Source organism: Mercurialis annua, linkage group LG5, assembly GCF_937616625.2.
Source record: "Mercurialis annua linkage group LG5, ddMerAnnu1.2, whole genome shotgun sequence".
NCBI classification, from domain to species: Eukaryota; Viridiplantae; Streptophyta; class Magnoliopsida; order Malpighiales; family Euphorbiaceae; genus Mercurialis; species Mercurialis annua.
This window is the reverse complement of record NC_065574.1, coordinates 53,669,220-53,692,597: the sequence shown is the minus strand read 5'-3', so window position 1 is coordinate 53,692,597 and position 23,378 is coordinate 53,669,220. Positions and strand designations below refer to the sequence as shown.

The following is a 23,378-nucleotide window of genomic DNA, read 5'->3' as shown; positions in this document are numbered from 1 at the left end:
AAAATAACCATTTTGCCATCAAATTTATTTGACTTTACAATTTTGTTATTAAGTTGTAATTTGTATAAATAAATCCTTAAAATTGATGCCACGTATACCTCAATTTATTGAAATGAATGACACATCACTTTTTTCTGTTAATTAACGGAGAGTGAACTACACTTGCCGTTTTCCGTCCACGTAAGGGTGTGAATATTAGATTTTACCAAGTACAGGGACCCGGACGTGAACAACTTTCGAGTAGGGACCTCTCGAACAAAACTGATAAAGTAGAGGGGCCTCCGTATGGGTTTTGCCTATTATATAGTATAGATAAAGGATGGTGCAAAGGGTCAACACAAATATAGTCTACCATGCATCACTATATTATTGGACCCTAGTTTAGCGACCAAAATTGCATATATATGCATAGTATGAGGCTTCCTTAATTTCATTTCATTGCAAATATTTTTCTCTCTCTCCACCTCTTGATCCCAGCCTTCATCTTCTTGAAAATCTCTGTACTTTTTGCCATGGGAGAAGCTCAAGAATTGCAGCTTCAAATCATGGGTAAGTTGGCTATCATTTAATCTCATAACACAGTTTGATTCAAAACTGTTTACATTTTTGATTCAAACTCGTATGTTCATGGTTTCGTTGTTTCGAACCGGTTTGGAGCTAGTCGATTTTGATTGACGACAGTTTTGAATTTTGATCAATTAAAAATATTAATGTAATTTTTTTATTTAAAATATATTTTGTTTTAAAATAAAAATAGAATGAAACTTTAAAATATGTATTTGATTATATTTAAATTAAAAATTGATATGGTTTATTCTATGTTTTGATGATTTATCTTGTATAAATACGTGGTATGACACAATTATATACTAATATGAAAACAAATTTGGTTAATGTATAAAAAAGAATCGTAAGTTTTAATGATTAATACTGTATACATAGTAAAATATAATTATATATTAATATAAACAAAAAAATCAAAGAAAACAGAGAATTATCAACGGAAATTTTTCGATTACCAACGGAAAACTTAATTTACCGACGAATTTCAGCTTTTAGCGACGGGAAAATCCGTTGGTAAAATACAATTTTCTAGTAGTATGGTTAAACTAACAATGGAAAATTTAATACTTATTTTTGTATAGGATAAGATAAACTCATATAATAAATTTATAATAAGAGGCGAAGCTACACCTAGCAGAAGGTGGACTATTGCTCACCTTTTCCTTTATTTTTCTAAACAAAATCTGAAAAGTTAAATACTTAAACCTTTTCTTTTTAATATTCTGCCCACCTTATTCTTGTAACAATATCTAATAATATATGTAATTTATAAAACATGTAGAAAAATTGTCCCCCTTTGGTATAACCAACTATACATATTTAAATAATTTTATATGTATAGTTGGTTATACTAAAAATTAATTATTCTTATATATTGGGTATAATATTTGAATTACTTGGAGAGAGAAATATTTGTAAAAGAAATTGAACCCATAACCCAACAGTAAGCTGCGTAGAGCTTATACTATTATAATATATTAAAAGTTAATGCATACTATCGGATATATATATATAATAAAAATTAAAACTATAACGACAACTATAGTTCTAAAATATTGGAAATCGTCCCGCAATTTATTGCCTCCATAAAAATTGGAGTATATTTCAAAAGTTCAATTAACACAATTCCACGAAAAAACCCTTCTAACAATAAATTGTACAATTAAGCTTCGAATATCTACAGGAGAAGGAGTACTCTGTTTTTGAGGTTTGTGTTATTATGGTAATTTCAAGACTTCATGACTTAAAAGTATCAAAATTTTATGTTTGAGATCAATTTTAATTATAATTTTTAAATAATTTCATTTAACCTATTTTAGAGGTCTGTGTGTTTATAGTCAATTTTAAAATAATCAAATTTTTTTATTAATGTGACAACTATTTGAAGGATCTAATTTGACAATTTGATTATTTTTGAAATGCTATCATTGACTCACAAACTCTTATAACAAAAAAATGGGATGATTTTAAAAAATGTGGTTATAATTCAGGTTGAAAGTGAAAATTTGGTATTTTATAAAAAATAAGTCTATTTTCAAACAGTGAGCTTACAATTTTAAATCACTTCTGAAGTTAAAAAAATACAAAAAAATTTGTTAATAACAGATGGTAAAAAGGACGGGAAAAAATAGCTGTTTTTTTTATTGGTAATAATATTTATTTATTTATTTCCATCATAATATTTTGTAATTAAAGTGAACCAAGACAAGTAAAGTGACCAACGAGTTATAATTCGAATGGTTTAAACGCTGAGCCATATTTTATTCAATTATTCTCCCTGCATTCTTGTTTCTCAAATTATCAAAAAATAAGTAAATTGCCTTGTAAACCAAATAATTGGACCAATAACAATTTATGATGAAAAGGAACTTTTCAACTAACCCCACCCCACCATCCATATAAATTAGCCAGGCCCTGATATTTTTTTTTCCGCCAAAAATAGCAATATATAAATATATAGAAAGAAAGGTCATCTCATGAAAATGATGAACCATTCTTAAACAAAAGAAACAAAAATGGACTTTGCGACTATTATTGAGCCATTCAAATACACATTCGTTTAACAAATTAGAACACCAAAGCGTAATTAATTTGCTAAACGAACGGTAGCAATATATAGCAATAAAACTTAAAAGAGGAAATTACTTATCGTTGAAAACGATATAAGTATAAATATTACCTTGATTTGTAGAGCGCAGTACTTAGATGTCGGGACTATTCAGGACAAAACACACCGGCATAGCTTACCTGATCATATAAATTAAAAAATAATATAAAAATTTAATTTAATTTAAATTTTACCTGAAAGTAGAGGCGATCCACTAATTTCGGCAGGCCCTGATTTGAGAAAAGGTCCATTCCTTTTCTAATTTTTTTATTTTCTATTTTAATTAAGATTTAAAGTTTCTCTTTCACTTTTTATTACTCCTACTTTTTTAAATAACATTAAACACAATTTATAAACTATAATCAATAAAAATTAATTTATTCCAGATTCAGTATGCTATGACGCCAAAACCCACTAAACGTGGAAGCAGATAAACATTAATCATATACGAGTCTTGACTGTTTTGGGCAAAATCAAGAACAAGGTCCCTAAACTTTTACTGTTTTTGTAAATGAATCGTTCAATGTTTTTTGTTTAATTGGGTCCTTATACTTTTCATTTTGTCATTCGCGAATCTTGAGAAATGCAACTTAGGGGCGTGCAACACAAACATTTAACTCTGTTAAATAATAAAATTGAACTATTACAATCTTTGTAAGTAGATCCCTCAATTTTTTTTATTATTATTCAATTGACTCCCTTAACTTTTATGTTCATAATTTTTTACTAACTTTTGCCAAAATTAACTCCATCAAATAGTTGAAGATTAAAAGTTAAATTATCTATTGAAATATTAGATTTAGTTAGTTATTTAATTAATTGATCAAATAAAATGAATTCAAAAGAAAATTTCAATATGAACCAATCTAATATGCATATACATATAGTTTTCGTTGCAAAATTGTAATTAGAAAAATCATTTCATTAGAGATAGAAAAATTACCCATTTCTTAATATCTTTTTTATGATTTTATTATAAGAGAAACACATGTATTATAAATTAATTTGTGGATTTTTAACTAACCAAAGTTAGAATCGTGCATCTATACAAATATATAGCTTCATATAATAATTAATCTCTTTTGTTTATCAGATTTCACACGCTCCTTTTGAATATTTTAATACACGATTCTAATATCCGTTAATCCGTAATTAACAAAAAACAAACTTAAAGTTTAGGAACCTTTTTTTGATGAATAATTAAGTTTAGGAACTTAATTAAACAAAATTAAGCAACGAGATCGTAGGACTCAATTACAAAAGCAATAAAAGCTCAAGGACACCATTATATGTTTTTCCATTACTTTATACTAATGATTGAATGAACTAACAAATATGATGACTAAATATAAGCATTAACCTAATTTTTTCTTATCAGGTCAACAATCTAAAGAAGCAGACACACCTGAAACAGCAAACCCTACTACTACCCAACCAAAACGAAACTACAATCAATGGATTCGAATCTCCATCTACATAATCTGTCTCCTCTCCGGCCAATCAGTCGCCGTAATCTTAGGACGATTATACTTCGTAAAAGGCGGAGCCAGCAAATGGCTGGCCACATTAGTACAACTCGCCGGCTTCCCAATTCTCATCCCTTACTATTTCATTACAACCTCTAAAAAACCTCCAACAACAAATAATGAAACCAATATGAAACCGCCATCTACCTTAAAACTCGCTGGGATTTACGCGTCGATCGGCTTACTGGTAGCAGCAGACTGTTATCTTTACTCAATTGGGCTTCAGTATCTTCCTGTCTCAACTTACACTCTCATATGTTCATCACAACTAGCCTTCAACTCATTTTTCTCATATTTTCTCAATAATCAGAAGTTCACTCCATTTATAATAAACTCTCTGTTTCTTTTGACAATCTCATCCGTTTTATTAGTGTTCAACAATGAATCAGAGGACCCAAGTGGAGGAAGTTCTAAAGTTAAGTATGTAATTGGATTTATATGCACTGTTGCTGCTTCTGCTGGATATGGACTAGTGATGTCACTAACACAGCTAGCCTTCAGAAAAGTGATAAAAACTGAAACATTTAAGACAATTATTGACATGATTGTCGGTCAGCAGACAGTTGCAACTGCGGTTATCTTAGTTGGGCTGTTTGGTAGTGGGGAATGGAATGATTTGAGCAAGGAAATGAATGGTTATCAGCTTGGGAAAGTTTCTTATGTGATGAATTTAGTTTGGACTTGTATTGTGTGGCAAGTGTATTCTATAGGATGTGTTGGTTTGATTTCTGAGGTTTCTTCTTTGTTTTCCAATGCTATAAGTGTTGTTGGTCTGCCGATTGTTCCTATTTTAGGTTTGTTTGTGTTTCATGAGACAATGGATGGTGTTAAGGCGGTTTCGTTGGTGTTAGCTGTGTGGGGGTTCTTGTCTTATGTTTATCAGCAGTACCTTGATCACCAAGAAATGAAGGGTAATCGCCAAGAAATGAAGGATGATAACAGAAATGTGAAATCTTCAGATACTGTAATCTCAAGAAATGATTAAGTAGTGAGAAAAAGTAGCATATGTGTATTTTTATGAAGGCTAAATCTATATTAAGGTCTATGTATTTTTAGTTTTTTTATCTATATAATCTTTTTAAAAAAAATTTTGTGTTTATCTAGTATCTATGTTTAATTTATTTTAATTGTTAGGTTTTTTTTTAATGGAGAATGAGTATGTATTACACTCACTATGAGTATAGAGACCTATTTAATAATAAACTCTAAAAAGCACTATAAATTTATAATAGTACATGGGTCTTCTGTATTCTCTTTTGTCAATTGAAATAGTGCTCTCTTGTTTAAGAAAATTAGTAGTGATATGTTACACATGTTTATGGTGTTTTTGTTTTCTAAGTTGTTGTAAACTTTTGGCTTAATTTATTAAAAGACCCTTATATATTCAAGTTTTATACATATGCTTCCTCTTAAAAGTTTGTTATTCAATAAGTTCATACACTCTTTGTTTTTTGTTTAAAAGGCCCTTTTATAAACAAAACTTGTGAGCGTGCATGTATGGTTTAATAGCCATTAGATGATTTACAAAATTGCCACGTCGGAAATGATAAAAGGTCCAAAATTTTCAATTTTTTATTTGTCTAGTCCTTTTTTTCAATTTTTTTTTCCAATAAGCTCTTATAATTGTAAATTATTGTTTATCGCTTTCTAGTAAATAACACATAATGTTGACTCTATCCAAATTATACGCACAAAGCATAAAACAAGATGTACATATGAAATTGGTTTTACTAAGTAGATGCCATATACACACCTATATTATATTTTTATGAAAAATTTATAATTTTAATGTGTTGGATTTATACCATATTAAAACTGGATTTATACATACATTAAAAGCATACCCAGTAACCACTTTACACATAAAAGGCAAAGAATATTTTTAACTCTCAAATTTGTGTGATTTTTGGTCTGAAAGTCGTATGAAATACAAACAAAAACAACAGCCATTATATAAAAAAATAGATTCTTGGACTTCATAAGAACCAGCGGAAAAAATATAGATTTTATCGAATCTGATCGGGGCCGAAACCAACAAACTAAAAATTATGGGCAAGGTGGCGTTTGAGTGGATTGACGCCATTGTAGGATTTGCAACAATGCACTGATCTAGTTCTATAATTTTTTTTAAAATTGGTCAATAGCTCGTCACTTGAATGTGTTTCTCTGGATACTGTTATTGTATGTTTCGATTTCTTATCGATTTTTTAGTTGTTCGAAAAAAGTATCTACAATGTCCAAAACCGAACTGAACTAAAAAAACCTATTTTTATATCAAACCAAATTAAATTTGGTTCGAAATTTTGATTTAGTTAATATGATTATTTAAGGTTTGTTGATATTATAAATTTACTGGAAAAAATTATGTCCAATATCAAAACCAACCAAAAATAATAATTTTTTTATAGTATGAAACCGGATCAAAGAAATTATGTTTTTTAGACCGAATAAAAAAAATTATTTTTTAAACAAAACCAAACTAAAAAATTTATTTTTTTTCCAAAATGAATCAAACAGATTTAACTATTTAATTATTTTCCGGCTGGTTTTATGTGTAGAGTGTGTTTTATTTTGGTGTTACATGTTGATGGCGGCGGGTAGTGCATGAGCATATGGGAATTAGTCCAGCTGCTAAGTGATTGAAAAACCAAACCAGACCGGCCTATTGAAATAAAAACCGGCCAGCTGTCCGGTTGAATTCCCTCTTCCTAATACTATTTAGTAACGGTTACTCTAAGAGCGGCAACAGCAAGTGTTGTTTTACAACATCTTTGAAGGGGGATCGATCACTGCCAGTTTACCGGTATAATTGACCCGGTTAAACCTATTAGACCGTCTAAAATTTATCTGTCAAGTGTAATTTATTCATTCGGTTGAACCAGCTATTGAACCTGCTGAACTTGAAATAGGTGGCCTAACCGGTTCGATTGCCGGCTTGATTTTGTAAAACACTGGCTGCTACAACTAGGGCTGATTTATTTTTTTCAGTAAATTATGATTACAAAAGATAAAGGACATTTTAAATTTGAGAGTCACATAAATAAATAAATTCAATATTAATATGCAGACAAAAAAAAAATCATTTCAATACAACAGGAAACTTGGAGCATCTAGACTAATTAACATTAGTTCTCTGATTAAACTCCAGTATACTGAGCTACGTATACCACGGGCACGGGGAAACATGACAATCGGACATGGCGAAACGATGTTATTTTTAATTTTCTATGTAAAGCATATATGAGGTTTTGTGTCGGATACATCAAGTGTACAAAACATTTCTAAAACGGGACACGTGGATTGAATGCAGTGTCCGTGCTAGCTCTTTGAATGATAACACATTGTCAATAGTAAATCTATGAAACAGAACAGTTCAATAACTCTGAATTCTGCAGGCTTTAGCTGTTAAACATTTAATGAACATATAGTAGAAGAATCATAAAACTGATCACTGAACAAAAAAGCTAATTAAACACTCACTAATACAAAAGAAATTACTGTGCGAAGTCTAAACTATCAAAAACACCATAATCAGTGAACACTTCAAAGCAATTCCACAGCTCCGCCATCTTAAACTCCAGTTCAACATAATCAAATCTCTCCTTCCAGTCACTTTCCACTACACCAAATTTACCCTTCCGAATTCCCTTCTTAATCTGCTTATCCAACCCTAGCAACGAAGTTTCACATCCAAAAATTTCCTCTTCAAGCAATGGCAATTCATCGACCAGTAACCTTGCGCTGCAAGGCAATCGTTTTTCGACCCAGAATAGCTCCATTCGAAGAATTTCTTCAAGGATTAGATGCAAAGTCGCATCGATAAACGACTCGACCATATCTATTCTCTCGTTCATCACTTCTTTCCCTTTCGATTCGCGCCTCTCGAAGAATTTCAGCCTCCTCAGTTGGTTTTCTACTGCTTTGATCACATCAAGAATCTTAGGGATGACCAAACTGATTTTTTCGTCAGTGGTTACCCAACCTAATGAATCTTCGAAAACTTGAAATTTAGCTCCCATTTCGCCGACGTTGGATAACGACATCAAGAACATGATATCAATAATCTCACAGGTGACTCGGCATGCAGCAAATACTGCCCGTTCCTTTAATAGTGCAAGTCCCTGATTATCCTCCGAGGAATTGACCCAATCCAAGAAACTCATTTTAGGGTTTCTTGAATCAAAATCAATATTCCTGAAAATTTTATCTTTACCTCCATGCAGCGCCGCGTAAATCTTTCTTAAGCGAGACCGAGTTCCCTTATTCTCGTAGAAATTGGCATTGATTTCACTGAGTTGCTCCATGTTGATTGGCTCGGTATTATCAAACACTCCTCTGTAATCTGTAAACATCTCCTGTTTTTGTTCTTTAATCACAATCCCCTTACTACTAGTGCCTTCAACGAACAATCGCTCAGGAATCTTGCGTTTCTTCGGCGGTTTAAGCTGATCCAAATGTGATCTTGGGTCTTTTCTTGAATCTTGATCATTATAATTACTCCTGAGTCTGATGATGAGGGATTTCTTCGGCGGCGGTTCATGATGATCCAACTGTGTTGTCGAGTCTTTTCTTGAATCTTGATCATTATTATCCCTGACGGTGCGGGATTTCTTGGGCAGTTTCTGCTGATCCAACCGTGTTCTTGAATCTTGATCATTATATTTCCTGACGGTCAGGTCTTTCTTCAGAGGTATGAAGATTTTGTTAGGTTCATGTTCTGTTTCTCCACTTTGATCATCATCTAAACCCCAAAACAAGAACAATTCGACGTTAATTACTCTTTTTCTTGACTAATTAACATAATTAGTTTAAAATTTAAAGAATTAATTAAGTACCTGGTAGAGCTTGATTCTCATCGATTTTGCATAATTTATACCTCTGTAAATCTCCACCCGGATTCTCATCTTGCTGCTGGCTCCTAAAGAATCTAACTTTCTTAGGGTTACTAAGTGTAGGATTATCATCACTTAACTTCACTTCTTCTTGTTGCTGGCGTTGTTCTTGTTTTTTCTCATCTTTTTTCTCTCCGAATAACTGATGAATCTTGCGTTTCGTTAATCTTTCCGGGTGTACCGGTACTACTCTGAAAGGCTTCGGAGGCATCACTGGCTCAGCTGGTAATCCTTGCATCCGACGAAGCTTGCGTTTTCTCAATGTTTCAGGGTGTGTCGGTGGTCGGAAAGGCTTCGGAGGTACCTCAGGATTAGGCAATACTTGTTCCCAAAGATGCTGTTTCCAGCGCTCAAAAGATCGCCCAAGCTCCGTACCGGAAACCTTAAATTTCTTCTGATCTAGAGCTTGTAACGCTTTATCTACCTTATTATCGTTCTGTTTTTGAACTTTTTTAACGTTCTTTTTGGGAGATGGGTCAGGTTTAGAATCTTGATTATCTTTGTCATCTTTGTCTTGTTCTTTTTCTTGATCGTCCATTCTTGATTCTTGGTTGTTGGTTTCTTTATCAAGAAATGTTGAAGAACAGTAAAAGAAAAGAACCCAAGATACGGAGATTCAAGAAACAGAGAGATAATCAAGAAAAAATTGAGAGGTTTTGTGGGTTTAGAAGAGAATGATCTGTGGAGGCGGCAAAATGTGGGTTTTAAAATTGTTTTAATTTTCTCTGTTTCTGTTCAAGTGTTACCGTTATTTGGAGGTGGTTATTCTTAAGGAGAAGTCTAAGTTCACTTGCGGGTTATATTAAGAAACTGTATGCAAATATGGTTGGATAAAATTAAAGAATTGGGTAATTTAGACCTTCAATTAAAGTTTAACTTGAATGGTTAATTAAATTTGATTGCAAACTGGCCAAAGTGAACCCAAAGAAATAAAACATGATATTTTAACAAGTTTCTATTTTAAGATCTTAATTTTAAATACAACAACCGAGTATTATTTATTTTTATAATATATTTACAAAATTAAGTTTAAATTTACTAGTAACTTTTAATAATCCTATTAATTATATATTTTATAATATGAAATTGCAAAAGAATCCAATTAATAACTAGTAAATAGAAATAATTTTAGTCATTATATAGATAGTGAAAAAAAGTTATTAAAAAATTAGAATAAATAAATTTAATTAGTAGAGAATTTATAGGTATTGTTTTAAGAATGTTAGAACTGGACAAGCCGTTTAGATCAAAAATCATAGATTGGTCCATTTTGAATTAAAAGCGCGATTTAATCTTTTTTAATTGGGATAAAAACCATAAGAACCGGTAAATAATTAAACTAGTTAAATTGTAAAATACGTGTCTAATACATATTCATTTCTTTGTAATTGTACTCATTAACAAACTGGGAGTGAACAAGAACGTTAGATTATTAGGCCTTCAATTACATTATCTATCTAAAGACCAAAATTCATAATCAACAACTAATTATCATAATGAACAACTGAAACATATTTGCATAGACATTGAACTGAAAATAATCAATTAATCATCAAGTTCCCCCCACAATTCTTCAATCTTCAACTCCATTCGAACATAGTCATCACCTTCTTTCCAATCCTCTACCAGTACACCAAATTGACCATCTTCTCCAGCTTCTTCAATATCATCGTCCATCTCCATTATTGATAGCTCACATCTAGTTATTTCATCTTCAAGCGATGCGAATACTTCATCCACAAGTAATCTCCTCTCCCATGGCAAGCTTCTATGCACCCAGAAAATTTCCAAACGAAAAATCTTGGAAAGGAATTTAAGCAGAAACAAATCAAGAAACGATTCGTTTAGATCATCATCTTCGGAATTCTGACTCGTTTTCTTCCCCTTCAGTTGAATCTCTACTGCTTTGATCAAATCAAGAACTTTACAGATCACCACGGATTCTTCGTCTTTAGTTACCCATCCTAATGCCTCTTCGAAAACCTGAAATTTCGCTCCCATTTCGTTGTAATTGTTCTGCGACATCATGAACATAATATCAAGAATCTGACCGCAGACTCGAAACCCTTGCGTTACTGTTCGCCTCCTTAACTGGTCAAGCCTCACCCAATCATCCCTGTAATCTGTAGCCCACTCTAAGAAATTTTTCTTGGGAATTCTTGATTCTTCATCGTCATTCTTGAAAATTTTCTCTTCCCCTTGGTGCAAAACTGCGTAAACTTTCCCTTTTAAACACGGACTACCCTTGTTTTGAGAGAATCTTTGATTTATTTCAAAGAGTTTCCTCATGGTGATGTACTTAGAGTTACCAAACACCGCTATGTAATCGTTTCTTTGGTCTGAATTCTTTGGTTTTTTAGCGGTGGTGGCGTTATTAGGGTTAGTCTTGCGCTTTCTTGAAAATGGGTGTTCCGGTGGTCTGAATTGTTTCGGGAGTGGCAGCTCTTGTCGGCCGGATGCATTAAGCGCAATCCATAGTTTCTGGCGATCATAAATGCTCTGATGTTCCTCGTCGGAAAGCTTACAGTAATGGACACGGCACTCTTTCTTGCCGGACAGTAGGTGCTCCGTCTTTTTTTGCGCTGCCGCAAACCGCTCCGCGCTAAATTTCTTCATAATTGATAGATGCAGAGATTCAAGAAATGAAAAGAAAATCAAGAAATGGTTTTATGATTTTGAGAAAAGTTTGAGAGGTTTTTTGGTTTTTGAAGACATGAAATTAAAGATTGAAGCGGCAAAAATGTGAGTTTTGAAAAAAACAATTCTGCTTAAAATTGTTGACTTATTGACTGTTAACGGTTGCACTTTAAATGATTTCTTGGGCTTGATTGAGAATTAGCCCACAAAACCAAACGGGACAGCTAGTGTATGTTTTATTTAGTAATTAATTATACTATATTTTAGGCCTAATTACTTAAAAACCACCCACCTTGTAATTTTTTTTTATTTATACCATGACCTAAGAAAATTTTCAATTGTACCCTATTTTCGATTTTTATGTTTCATCTCTACCTAATGAGTTAAATTGACCTATTTTTTTGAAAAAGAGTTTAAATTAGTCCTTTATTTTTAACCTATATTCTGATAAAACGGTAATGTTAATCATTTATGTATCTTGTTTTTAATATTTTCATCCGTAAATTAATTAAATTATCAAATTTTTAATTTTGGGGTACAAATGAAACATAAAATTCGAAAATAGGGTACAATTGAAAATTTTCCTAAGTCATGGTATAAATAAAAAAAAATTACAAACTGGGTAGTTTTTGAGTAATTAGACCTATATTTTATTTAGGTATTAGTATTATACATACAGAAAATCCACATTAATAATTAATCAATATGTCATATTTAGATATGAAGTTATTTTATTAACTGTGACATTCCATGTAAATATTGGCCTGAGATACTATGTAAATATTGGCCGAGATACCTCACATAACTAGCATCGGGACTAAAGTCGTCCAGGTCGTCCCAGAATAATCAGGATATAACGCGCAGCTGTCACCCTGGTCTTTATAAACGGAAGAATAAGATGAAGGGTAATAGCTGATAGCTCGAAAAGGTCTGTACCTCGGATGATAAGGCATGTCTAACAATTTTTTTAAGGACCACAAGAGGATTTATAACACACGAGAATGTTCCATACGTAGCATGCATCTTACACTCCGTTCGGGGCACAAGAGAATGTGCACCTCAGCTAACATAATTGTGGGGCACAAGAAGAAGGAAAATCTCAGCTCAGATTTGCTCGGATTGGCCTATACAAACCATCTTATATGCGAATTTTAGAAGTACTTTTCCCTCTCATTTTTGCACTCTTTCTTTTTCTTCTTCTTTTTCTTACTTAAACTTAATAAAGTGTCGGAGCAGTTTGCCGGTATCCCCTCACCGGTATTCTCATGACCTTTATTTTCGTTGTATCTCGGGCAGTGGCGGACCCAGAAATATTTTATAAGGTGGTCAAAATTATATTGAAATTTTAAAAGATGAGTAAAATTGACAACAAATAAATTTTACGGTGGGCAAACTATATAATTTAAGGTGACAAAATCATATTTTTTAATTCTATATCAACATTTTTTAAAGAGACTCATGATTATAAGGTGGGCAGTTGCTCACCATTCGCTCTTCCTAGATCCGCCCCTGATCTCGGGTACTCCGGAATCCGGTTTTAGTTGATAATTTATCACTTTTTAATGATTTTTTGGTTTTTTTTAATTATTCACATTCACATCCACATTAATATTTTTTTTGACTATTTTAACCAAAATTAAAAATTGAAAGATTTTTCTCGTGTTTCATCTGGTAGTGATTGAAACCTTGCCTGATCAAACAGCCCAATGAATATAATTCCGCCTGAGAAATATAATGTCGGCCGTCCAAAAAATTATTGAACATTACATGCTTCCTTTGAAGTTGTTTAACTGAAATGAGTTGCGAAACACGAGTAAATGGTCCTTCACCAAGACAGCTTTTCTTTTTAAAAGTTGTAATAGAAATTTTAGCTATTCGAGTTTGGATTTTTATAAAATACGAGTTATATTTACCTCTCTAAATCGTAGTCTTTAGTGTGCCATTTTAAGTGCGCTACTTTTTATGCAAACATTTAGAGTGGTTGGTTTTGCCGCTTTTTATGGCTTTAATATATTTTTATTCATAAAAATAAACACGAGTAAATGGTTGATAATAATAATTCATAAAAAAGGATTGAACCAGCCGGTTTGTCCAGTTCGACTCCTTAAACCGTAAACACCGGTAATGGTAACCGAACTATGAAAATATCTCATTTTAGTGATTAAATTTTGATTTGTTTTCATTTTAATTATTAAATTTTGATTTTTTTTTCAATTTGGTTTTCAAACTTTAATTGTTTTTTCAATTTGGCTTCCAAGTTTTAATTGCACACGAATATTACTCTTTTTTTTTGCATCATTTAGCCTTAAGAACTCGTTATTGAATTAAAATTAGGCCAAATAATCAAAAAAGGCCAAAGTTTTTAAGAAAGTTTCACAAAAATCCAAACATTTCAATTTTATCCAATTTGTCCATAAACATATGATTTTGTTTCAATTTTGTAATTTTACTCATGTGGCGCCTACGTGGCGCTGATGTGGCATGCCACACATCAGCACCACATCAGTAAAATTGTGTAGTTGGATAAAATTGAAACGAAATCATGCATTTCAGGACAAATTGGATAAAATTGAAAGATTTGAAATTTTGTGAAATTTTTATTAAAAATTTGGTCTTTTTTGTCATTTGGCCTTAAAATTATGTACAAGTGATAATTTTTTTTGAGAATACAACCAAAAAATGATTTAAAAGTGCTAAAATCCGGATACTATGTCATCATCTTAGCCTAAAAATCTTTGTTAAATTTTGATCACCAGATACATTTAGTGTCCCTGCAAACACATTGTGAAATAATCACAGAGAAATTCTAACAGCTCGTCCTTCAAAAAATCAACTTGTTGAGTAATTTACTGGCCAAGAGATCAGCCCTTATGAGACAAAATCAACCAAAGTAGCAAAAAAGTGTATATTTCTTAGATAAACACTCAAACACTTTTTTTTCTTTTTCTTTTTTTCATAAACACTCTTTGTTTTCTTATTTTTCATACTTATAAATACCTAATTACTAGCTTGAATTTGGTTCAATTATTAGTATTTCGTCATTATTTTATTAGTACTTATATAAGATCAACCAGATTTACAATTTAATTACTCGTTTAAAATCAAGTTCACACGCTCATAATCAGAATTCACTTCCTAATAGATTCGCAATTCGATCCGCGCCAAAAAGACCAACAAACTCATTAAACACTTAATGCTTACTGAACAAGAATGTAGATTAGGCCTTCATTCACATCATCTATCTCAAGACCAAATTCGCAATGAACAACAACTAATCATAATGAAAAACTGAAACACAATTGCACAAACAATTAATTAACTAAAAATAGTCGATTAATCATTAAGATCCCGCCACAAATCATCAATCTTGAACTCCATTCGAGTATAGCCATCACCAGCTTTCCAAAACCGAGGCAGTGTACCAAATTTACCATCAGCCGCCGCTGCTTTAAGACGATCCTCCATCTCCATTAACTTTAGCTGCCATCTATTTATCTTATGTTCCGCCGATGCTAATAATTCATCAGCATACAAGCTCCTATCCCGCGGGAATCTTACAAGCACCCAGAAAAACTCCAAATAAAGAATACACGCAAGCAATTTAAACATGAACACATCGATAAACGATTGGACCAGATCTTCATCTTCGATTCCCAGAGTCTTTCTCTTCCACCTCAGTTGAACCTCTACTGCTCTGATCAACTCAAGAATCTTACTGATCACCACAGTTTCTTCATCTTTACTTACGTACTCTAACGCGTCTCCAAACGCCTGGAATTTCGCCCCGATTTCATTGCGTTTGTTCTGGGACATCATGAACATAATATCGAGAAGCATATTGGAGACTCGAAGCCCTTGCTTTACTGCTCTCCTCCTTAAAATGTTGAGCCTCGGCCAGTCCCTGCAATCTTTAACCAACTCGAAGAAGTTTTTCTTGGCAATTCTTGATTCTTTATCGTCCTTCTTTAAGACTCTAAAATATCCTTCGTGCATAACATCGTAAATCTTCTCTTTTAAACTCCGACCCGTTCTTTCAGAGAAATATATGTTTAGTTCGAAGACTGTGTTCATGTTAACGCGCTTAGATTTACAAAACACTTCTCTGTAGTCATTTTCTTCTTCTGAACGGTCAATCTTGAGCTTTCTTGCGTAGGACGGTGGTCTGAATCGTTTTGGGGGCGGTGGGTGTTGCCGGACGGATGCAAGAAGCCACAGTTTGTGGCGGTCAGTAATGCTCTTATGTTCCTCATCGGAAAGCTTACAGTAATGGATGTGACACCGTTTCTTGACGCGCGGTTGTGATTTTGTAAGCTCCACATTTGCTAGTGCCTCCGCTAACGTCTCCGGGCTTAATTTCTTGATGATTTTTGATTTCTTTTTTTGGAAGAATTTCTTCATGATTAATTTCTTGAATACTGATGGTCTTTGTGAAAGAAAAGAGGCCAAGATCGGAGCAGAGGTTGAAGAAACAGAGAGAAAATCAAGAAACGGTTTAATGATTTTGGGAAGAATTTGAGAGCTTTCTTGATTTTGGAAGAGAAGAAATTAAAGATGGAAGCGGCAAAATTGGGGTTTTAAAAGAGTTATAATTTTTCTGTTTAAGATTGCACTTAATGGACTGTCAATTTTTTTTGGGGAAAGTAGCAATTTTTTTGGGGCTAATTTTTACCGAATCATTGCTTTTCTTCTATAAGGTTAGTGAATTCTAAAAAAATTACAAATGATACCTAGTCGAATTATAATTTTTTTATAAAAGAATTATCAAATTATATACAAAATAGTTATTGAATTATATATTTTTTTATATAAAACAGTTATCGTATTATAATTTTTTCAGAAATTATTACCGACTTTTTTCATGACTGTACATCTTTATTTCGTCCACATCAGTAAATTGATAATCATTTTGTTAAAAATATATAGTTCGGTAATCATTTTATGATTTTTTATAATTCGGTAACTGTTTTGTAAAAAAATTATATTTCGGCAACTGTTTAATAATCTTTTCTAATTCAGTAACTTTTTTTATAAAATATTATAATTTAGTAGCCGTAAAAATATTTAACCCGGTAAAATTGAAATCATATGTTGAATGATTCCTAGCTTTTGATTGGGAATTAGCCCTAAAACCCACGCGAGACACCTTGTGCACCGAACTGAATTAATCGAATAATCGAACTAGACCGGATTAAAAATGAATACTTCAATCTTTTTACCAAGTTTTTGTTTCTGTTTTAAATTTTAGAAAATTGAAAAACCAAAATAAATCATTTGCACACCCCTACATTTGAGTAATTTAGTATGACAAAGTCTATGACTATCGGTAATTAGCGTGACTTTATTTGATATGATTTAAAAAAGAACGGATGAAGTATTTTCTTGATCAGTGAGTAGGTGTGCACTGGAACGGATGTAGGATAGATTATATATATATAGACGAATAATATTGCGCCAGTAAAAGATCAAAAGGATGATAAATCACATTAGCAGAATTTAGAAATCGATGTATATTTAACAAAAATATTAAAGTCATAGATAGATAAGTTCATTTCCTTTTTTAAAAATAGAAATAAATGAATTAATGAAAATTTTCGAGTTTTTATTGATTAACTGGTCAACAATTCGTATAGTTTTTTTTTGTTGTTAGAAGTGGTTAAACATGAAATTCATTAGTCTTAAAATGACCAAATCAGACTCGCTTTCGACTTGCGGTCGGCCCATATATACTAACTTCCGTTTGCATAGTCGAACCACACTAACCTCCGCCCTAATGACTAATCTCCAGCTCGCGGCTAGATTGGTTGAACCGGGCAGCCCGGTCTGGCTCTTTAAACATCGTGTGAACTAATCTCAGATAAATCTAATAGCTCGTCCTTGAAAATCAACTTGGTGAATGTTGAGTGATTTACTGGCCAAGGGATAATTAGCCCTCATCTCCATGAGACAAAATCAATTCAAGTAGCATAAAAAGTGTATATTTTTAGACATTGTATACAAAAATTGTTGAGAGCCTTATGAATTGCAACAATGCATCACCATATGAACAATTCAGAAATGAGTTTATACTCGTTTTATTATAATGTTCCACAAATTTTCCTTACAATTACGTTAGAAATCTAAACAAGTAACCACTATAGCTCTATGAATACTGTTTACATAGGAAACCAGTTTGGTGCACAGCAAAGTTCATCCGAATCATCCCACAACATATCATTCTTCGAGTGCAAGTCCATATAATCAACCCGATCGCTCTGAAACAGAAAGAAATCACCGAATTCACCATCGAAAATCGCGGCATTTATCTTGTCTTCCACCTTCATTACTGACACATTATATTTCCTTAATTCATTCTCCATTAATGGCAGCTCACCCACCAGTAAACTTCTAGCGCAAGGCAACCTTTTGTACATCCAGAAAAGCTCCACTTCAAAAATCTGTTTAATCAACTGGAACATAATCGGATCAGCAAACGATTCTTTAAGATCATCTTCCTCATCATGAGCTTTCATTTTGTCTGCCATCATCGAACTTTTCTCCCGCAGTTTCTTTTCTAATGATTTGATCAAATCAAGAACCCTACGAATCACCACAGTGTTATGATCTCGACTTACCCATCCCAATGCATCTTCAAACGCCTGAAATTTAGCCCTCGTTTCATTGCTTTTATTCATTGACAGATAATACATGAAATCAATAACTGCAGCACAAAGAAATTTCCCTGCCCTAGCTGCTCGGGCCGTTAAAGAATTCGGTTTCGGAATATCTTTACGATCTGTAACCAACTCAAAGAAACTTCTTCTGAGTTGTCTTGGTTCTTGATCATAATAATTCTTGAAATCTATACTGTCGCCTTTGTGCAATACTGCGTAGATTTTCCCTTCCAGGCTCTGATGAACTCTCTTATGATTACCCTTAAAGAACATTGTATTCAATTCAGAGAGTTTCTTCATGTCGATGCACTCAGCTTTATGAAACAACACTCTAAAATCTTTCAATTCCACTTGTTTTTCTTGGCTAATCAAGATTCCTTGGCTCGTGAGTTTTATTTCTGACTGAAACTTCAGTACCATGCGCTTGTAATTTCGCTCATCAGATTCGAAAACCCTCCTGTAACGTCGTGGTGTCGTTCTCAGCTTCATTGCTTGAAATGCTTCTGATAATGCCGCGCTGAAACTCTTGATCGGCTGTTTTTCGTCAGAATCTTGAATGGATTTGCCCTTTTTGTCGTCGTTGTTCTTGATTTTATCCATTCTTGATTGGTTTTCTTAAGAACAGAGAAATTAAAAGAGAAGAATCTAAAGCAACGGAGATTCAAGAAACGGTGAAAGAGAAGAAAGTAAAGAACAAATTTTGATGAAATTCAAGAAAATTTTGAGAGCTTTCTTGATTATGAAAATGAGATTTTTCTGTTTCAGGGTAATATAGAGGAAACTGTAAATTAATGTGATTTATATGTTGTTAACTGGTGCCGTTTAATTTAACGCTGTTTCCGTCAAAGAATTTGTTGGGTCATTAGCCAAAATGGTACTCAACCTTCGCACATTATTTCAAAATGGTACCCAACCTTTAATTTGTATCAAAATAGTACCCAACCTTCTAACATTTGTTTCAAAATGGTTTTTTTAGCATTTTTCAGCCACTTTTTATTGACGTGTCAATCGGAAAAATAATTTTTTTATTGATGTAAAATAAGAGTTCGTTTTAATTTTTAAAATTATATAAAATCTTATTTGTCATGAGATGTGGCAAAAATATAAAAAATTAATTTTCCGGTTGCCACGTCATCAAAAGTAGCCGGAAAATATTTAAAAACCCATTTTGATACAAACATTAGAAGGTTGGGTATCATTTTAATACAAATTAAAGGTTGAGTACCATTTTGATACAAGGTGCGAAGGTTGGGTACCATTTTGGCTAATAACCCGAATTTGTTAGTTGAATTAAAAATTGAAATAATTAATCAAATTTTTTACTATAATTTCGTCAAACAATTTCTTAAAGTAATTAGAATAATCAACTTTATCAAAAATATTTGATTATCAAAAATAAAAATTTAATTTAATTTCTAAAGTTACTGAGTTGCTTGTGGGTAGGAGTGAGCAACAGTTGGTTCACTTTTGTTCCAAATCGACCAAAATCGACGGTTTAAAATTTTCTAAATAGTCGATTGAACCGTAGTTTTTTTTACCAAACACATGAATTTATTTTACCAATTTTTTTAATCGATTTGGTTGGTTCTGATTTTAAAATTCAGTTTGAGCTATTTCTAAAATTATTTAAAAATCTTAAAATTTTAGGCAAAACAACAAAAAAGCCCTAAAATTTAGATCTAAAGTCAATAAAAATCCTTATTAATTTTGAAAAGTTCGGTTCGGCCAGTTTTTTGAATATTTCGATTTTACAACCTCCCAAACTGAACCATGAACCTAACTCTAACTTTTATAAATTATCCACTGGAACAAACCGTTCTCACCGAACAACCTAACCAAACAACAAACTTCATTTCGGTTCGGTTTTTCGTTCTGATTTGGTTTCTGATCGCCCCTAGTTGTAGGTGCTTAAGAAAGGTTTTTATGCAAGTTAGTTTTCTTTCGTAAGGAAAATGATTAATTCACCTGCGGGTATATTAGAATAATAAGGTTAAAGAATAAAAATAAATTTAACCTATGTTGAATGATTTATTGAGTTGATTTGAAATTAACAAAGTAGCATAAAAAGTTTAATTACATTATTCAGATAATTATGCTTTCATTTAGATAATTCAGTAAATATAAAGTTGATAAATTCTGTTTAATCTATTTGATTAACCTATTGGTTCTTTTACTACAGTTACTCATTGATAAAGCAAGAAATTAGTACTCCAGTCCACAGGCAGAACAAAATGCACTAAAATTAGTCAAGTCATTCAATTATTATTTCTGGTATAAAAAAAAAGTGAATTACTAATCACAATTAATTAGTACTCATTTGTTAATCAATTCAAATTGACAAATCTACTTGCATCCATGACTCACTGAGTTAACTCAATTCCAACTCACTCACATCACATGATGAAGCACACTCCATAACTCATCCATCTTCACCTCCATTTCATAATATTCAAGAGTCTCCTTCCAATCCATCGACACTATACCAAATTTAGCATACTCCATATCATCTTCCACCTCTGCTTCTAATCCCACCACATCCATTTCATATCCACATATTTCATCCTCCAGCAACGGTAACATCTCCATCAGTAAACTTCTATAACAAGGCAACCTCTTACACACCCAAAAAAGCTCCAACTGCAACACCTCCTTAATCAACCTATGCATGAACGAGTCGACGAACGATTCTTCAAGACCTTTATCACCCTCTCCTTCAACTCTCACTTCCTTCCCTTTCGTATCCGCGATCTCCGATTCCTTTTTTCGCCTCAGCGTTTTCGCAACCGATTTGATGAATTCAAGAACCCTGCAGATCACTATGCTGATCTCATCTCTATCCACCCATGCTAATGCATCTTCGAAAGCTTGAAATTTAGCCACTAGTTCATCACTCATATTCTGTGACATCAAGAACATAAGATCCATTATAGAACGAGTGAGCGATCTTCCTACGGAAATCGCTCGAATCTTTATCAGCTTCAGTCTACGTAGATCGTTACAGTTTCTAACCCACTCTAAGAAGCTCCTCTTCGGATCGATCGAGTCTCTTGATTCTTTAATGTAATTCTTGAAAACTATACCGTCACCTTCGTACAAAACCGCGTAAATCTTCTCTTTCAGATTCTGAATCCCCTTCCTAGTAACGAAGCTTTTATTCATATCACAAAGTTTTTTCATGCTAATAAACTTAGAATTATCAAACATCTCTCTGTAATCTTTGTTAAATTTCTTTTGTCGCTCTTCTCTCTTCGCTCTTTTACGATTATCGAACCAGTTGTCCTCCAGAAGCTTACGTTTCCTCGTCGGTTTCTCAAGATCCTGCGGTGGTTCTGTAACTGGCATCAAATCTACCGGCGGAAAAGGGTGTTTCGGGGGTCTAAAACACGGCGGTGGGATGTCATCGTCAGCTTTTTTCGGGAATACGAACGTTAGGATCTTCTTTTCGAGGCGATCCGACATCTTTTTTTTCTCTTCATCGGAAAGATTAAAGAATTGATGAGGGCGATTCTTTAGGGCTTGAAAATTGGCTTCTTGAAGTGGTTTTCTCTTGGCACGTCTTAATTTTAGTTTCTCTACGTGTTCTAATGCATAAGCTATGGATTCGGCTAAATTCTTCTTCACTTCTTCGTCTTTGTTCTCTGGTTTATATTCTTGATCGTCTTCGTCTATTGGCTCGAGGTCGTCGTCGTCGTCTTCTTCCTCCATTCTTGATTGATTTTTAAAGAAATGTTCAAGAACAGAAAAAAAATCAAGAACCCAAAATGTAGAATACAGAGAAATTTTGAGAGAATTTGAAGAGACGGATTGAATTGAAATTTTGAGAGTTTTCTTGGTTTTGGAAGTGAGACGGAGGCGGCAAATTGTGGGTTTTGAAAATGGTGATGTTGATGGGCTCTGTTAATTGTTGCCGTTAGGAAGGTAGTTATTTTTGAGAGGGAAGTGGTATCAATTCACCTGCGGGTTATATTTTTGGTGAAGGAACTCTAACCAAAACCGAAATAGAAATAAAAGAAAAAAAATTAAAATCAAACCGACCAAATAGATTAGTAATTAGATCGGTTCAGTTAAAACCGACAAAAATACAAAATGGTTTCATATATTAATTTTCAAAATTGATGTATTTAAATTTAAAGAAGATAAAACTAATGTATATTTCTAAAAGTAAACCCATCTTTACATCCTTAAACTTTTAAAATTTAATTTATAAGATATTTTTTCTAAATGTTTACATTTTTTTAGTTTATATATTTGATTTATTTTAAAGTTTTAGATTTTTTAAATGGAAAAAAGTTTTCATTATAGTCGCTGTAAAAATGCATGTGACATGAAAATTAAAATCTACCTAACTTGATAAATTGACAAAATAAATCACACAATCAAATACCAAATAAACATGAATTTATAAGTACATAATTTATTGAATAGAAAAATTTTAAAATGACTAAATAAATAAAAAAATAAAAATAAAAATCTTTTATCTTTTATCTTTTATCTTTTTTTTTTGATAATCAAGAAAGTGGTAATGCTTGTGGAAGAATTCGATCCATAATTTAGTAGTTCTGTTTAGCGCTTATATTATCTGAATTATATCTCATGTGTATCTTTTGTCATATCTTTGAAATTGTGAATTACTTGTGGCTTCGCTTGGTTGGGGGTAGACTTGGTAATTCTAGACACAACATGATTAAATGATATGACACGACACGAAGTTAAACTGGTTTGGGTTTGATGTGAATAGGTTTGGGTCATAAACGGGTCAACCCGTTTATGACACGATTAATTTCGTGTCTAAATGGGTTATACACGCCTAACCCGTTTAAACACGTTTAAACATGATTAACTAGTTTTAGTTAAAAAAATATTTGTTTTTATAATTTAAATGTTATTAAATTTTTAATTTTTATTAATTTTTTAAATTATATATAATTATAATAGTATTTATCTCAAAATATAATAGTAATTCTTTTAATATTATATTAAATAAATCTAAAAAGTATTTAAA

At 32.4% G+C, this 23,378-nt stretch overlaps 2 protein-coding genes across 2 annotated transcripts; one reads left to right on the top strand and one right to left on the bottom strand.

The window, feature by feature from the left end:
- The first annotated feature begins 424 nt into the window (after positions 1-424).
- Positions 425-5,219, top strand: LOC126680955 (purine permease 21-like). Its single transcript, XM_050376275.2, has 2 exons — positions 425-549; positions 4,050-5,219. Exons 1-2 carry the CDS (start codon positions 513-515, stop codon positions 5,180-5,182), a joined length of 1,170 nt encoding a protein of 389 aa, XP_050232232.1. The 5' UTR covers positions 425-512; the 3' UTR covers positions 5,183-5,219.
- Positions 5,220-7,588: 2,369 nt separating this feature from the next.
- On the bottom strand, positions 7,589-9,871 carry LOC126680401 (uncharacterized). Its single transcript, XM_050375532.2, has 2 exons — positions 9,033-9,871; positions 7,589-8,938 (listed from the first exon to the last, which is right to left on the bottom strand). The coding sequence occupies exons 1-2, from the start codon at positions 9,625-9,627 to the stop codon at positions 7,692-7,694; spliced, it is 1,842 nt and encodes a 613-aa protein (XP_050231489.1). The 5' UTR covers positions 9,628-9,871; the 3' UTR covers positions 7,589-7,691.
- Between the last annotated feature and the right edge of the window lie 13,507 nt (positions 9,872-23,378).

Excerpts from the sequence above, each read along its gene's own strand:
- LOC126680401 (XM_050375532.2), bottom strand. The coding sequence starts at position 9,627 with ATGGACGATCAAGAAAAAGAACAAGACAAAGATGACAAAGATAATCAA. Across the intron at positions 8,939-9,032 it reads TGAGAATCAAGCTCTACCAG|ATGATGATCAAAGTGGAGAA; the intron begins GTACTTAATTAA and ends TTTGGGGTTTAG.
- LOC126680955 (XM_050376275.2), top strand. The coding sequence starts at position 513 with ATGGGAGAAGCTCAAGAATTGCAGCTTCAAATCATGG. Across the intron at positions 550-4,049 it reads ATTGCAGCTTCAAATCATGG|GTCAACAATCTAAAGAAGCA; the intron begins GTAAGTTGGCTA and ends TTTTCTTATCAG.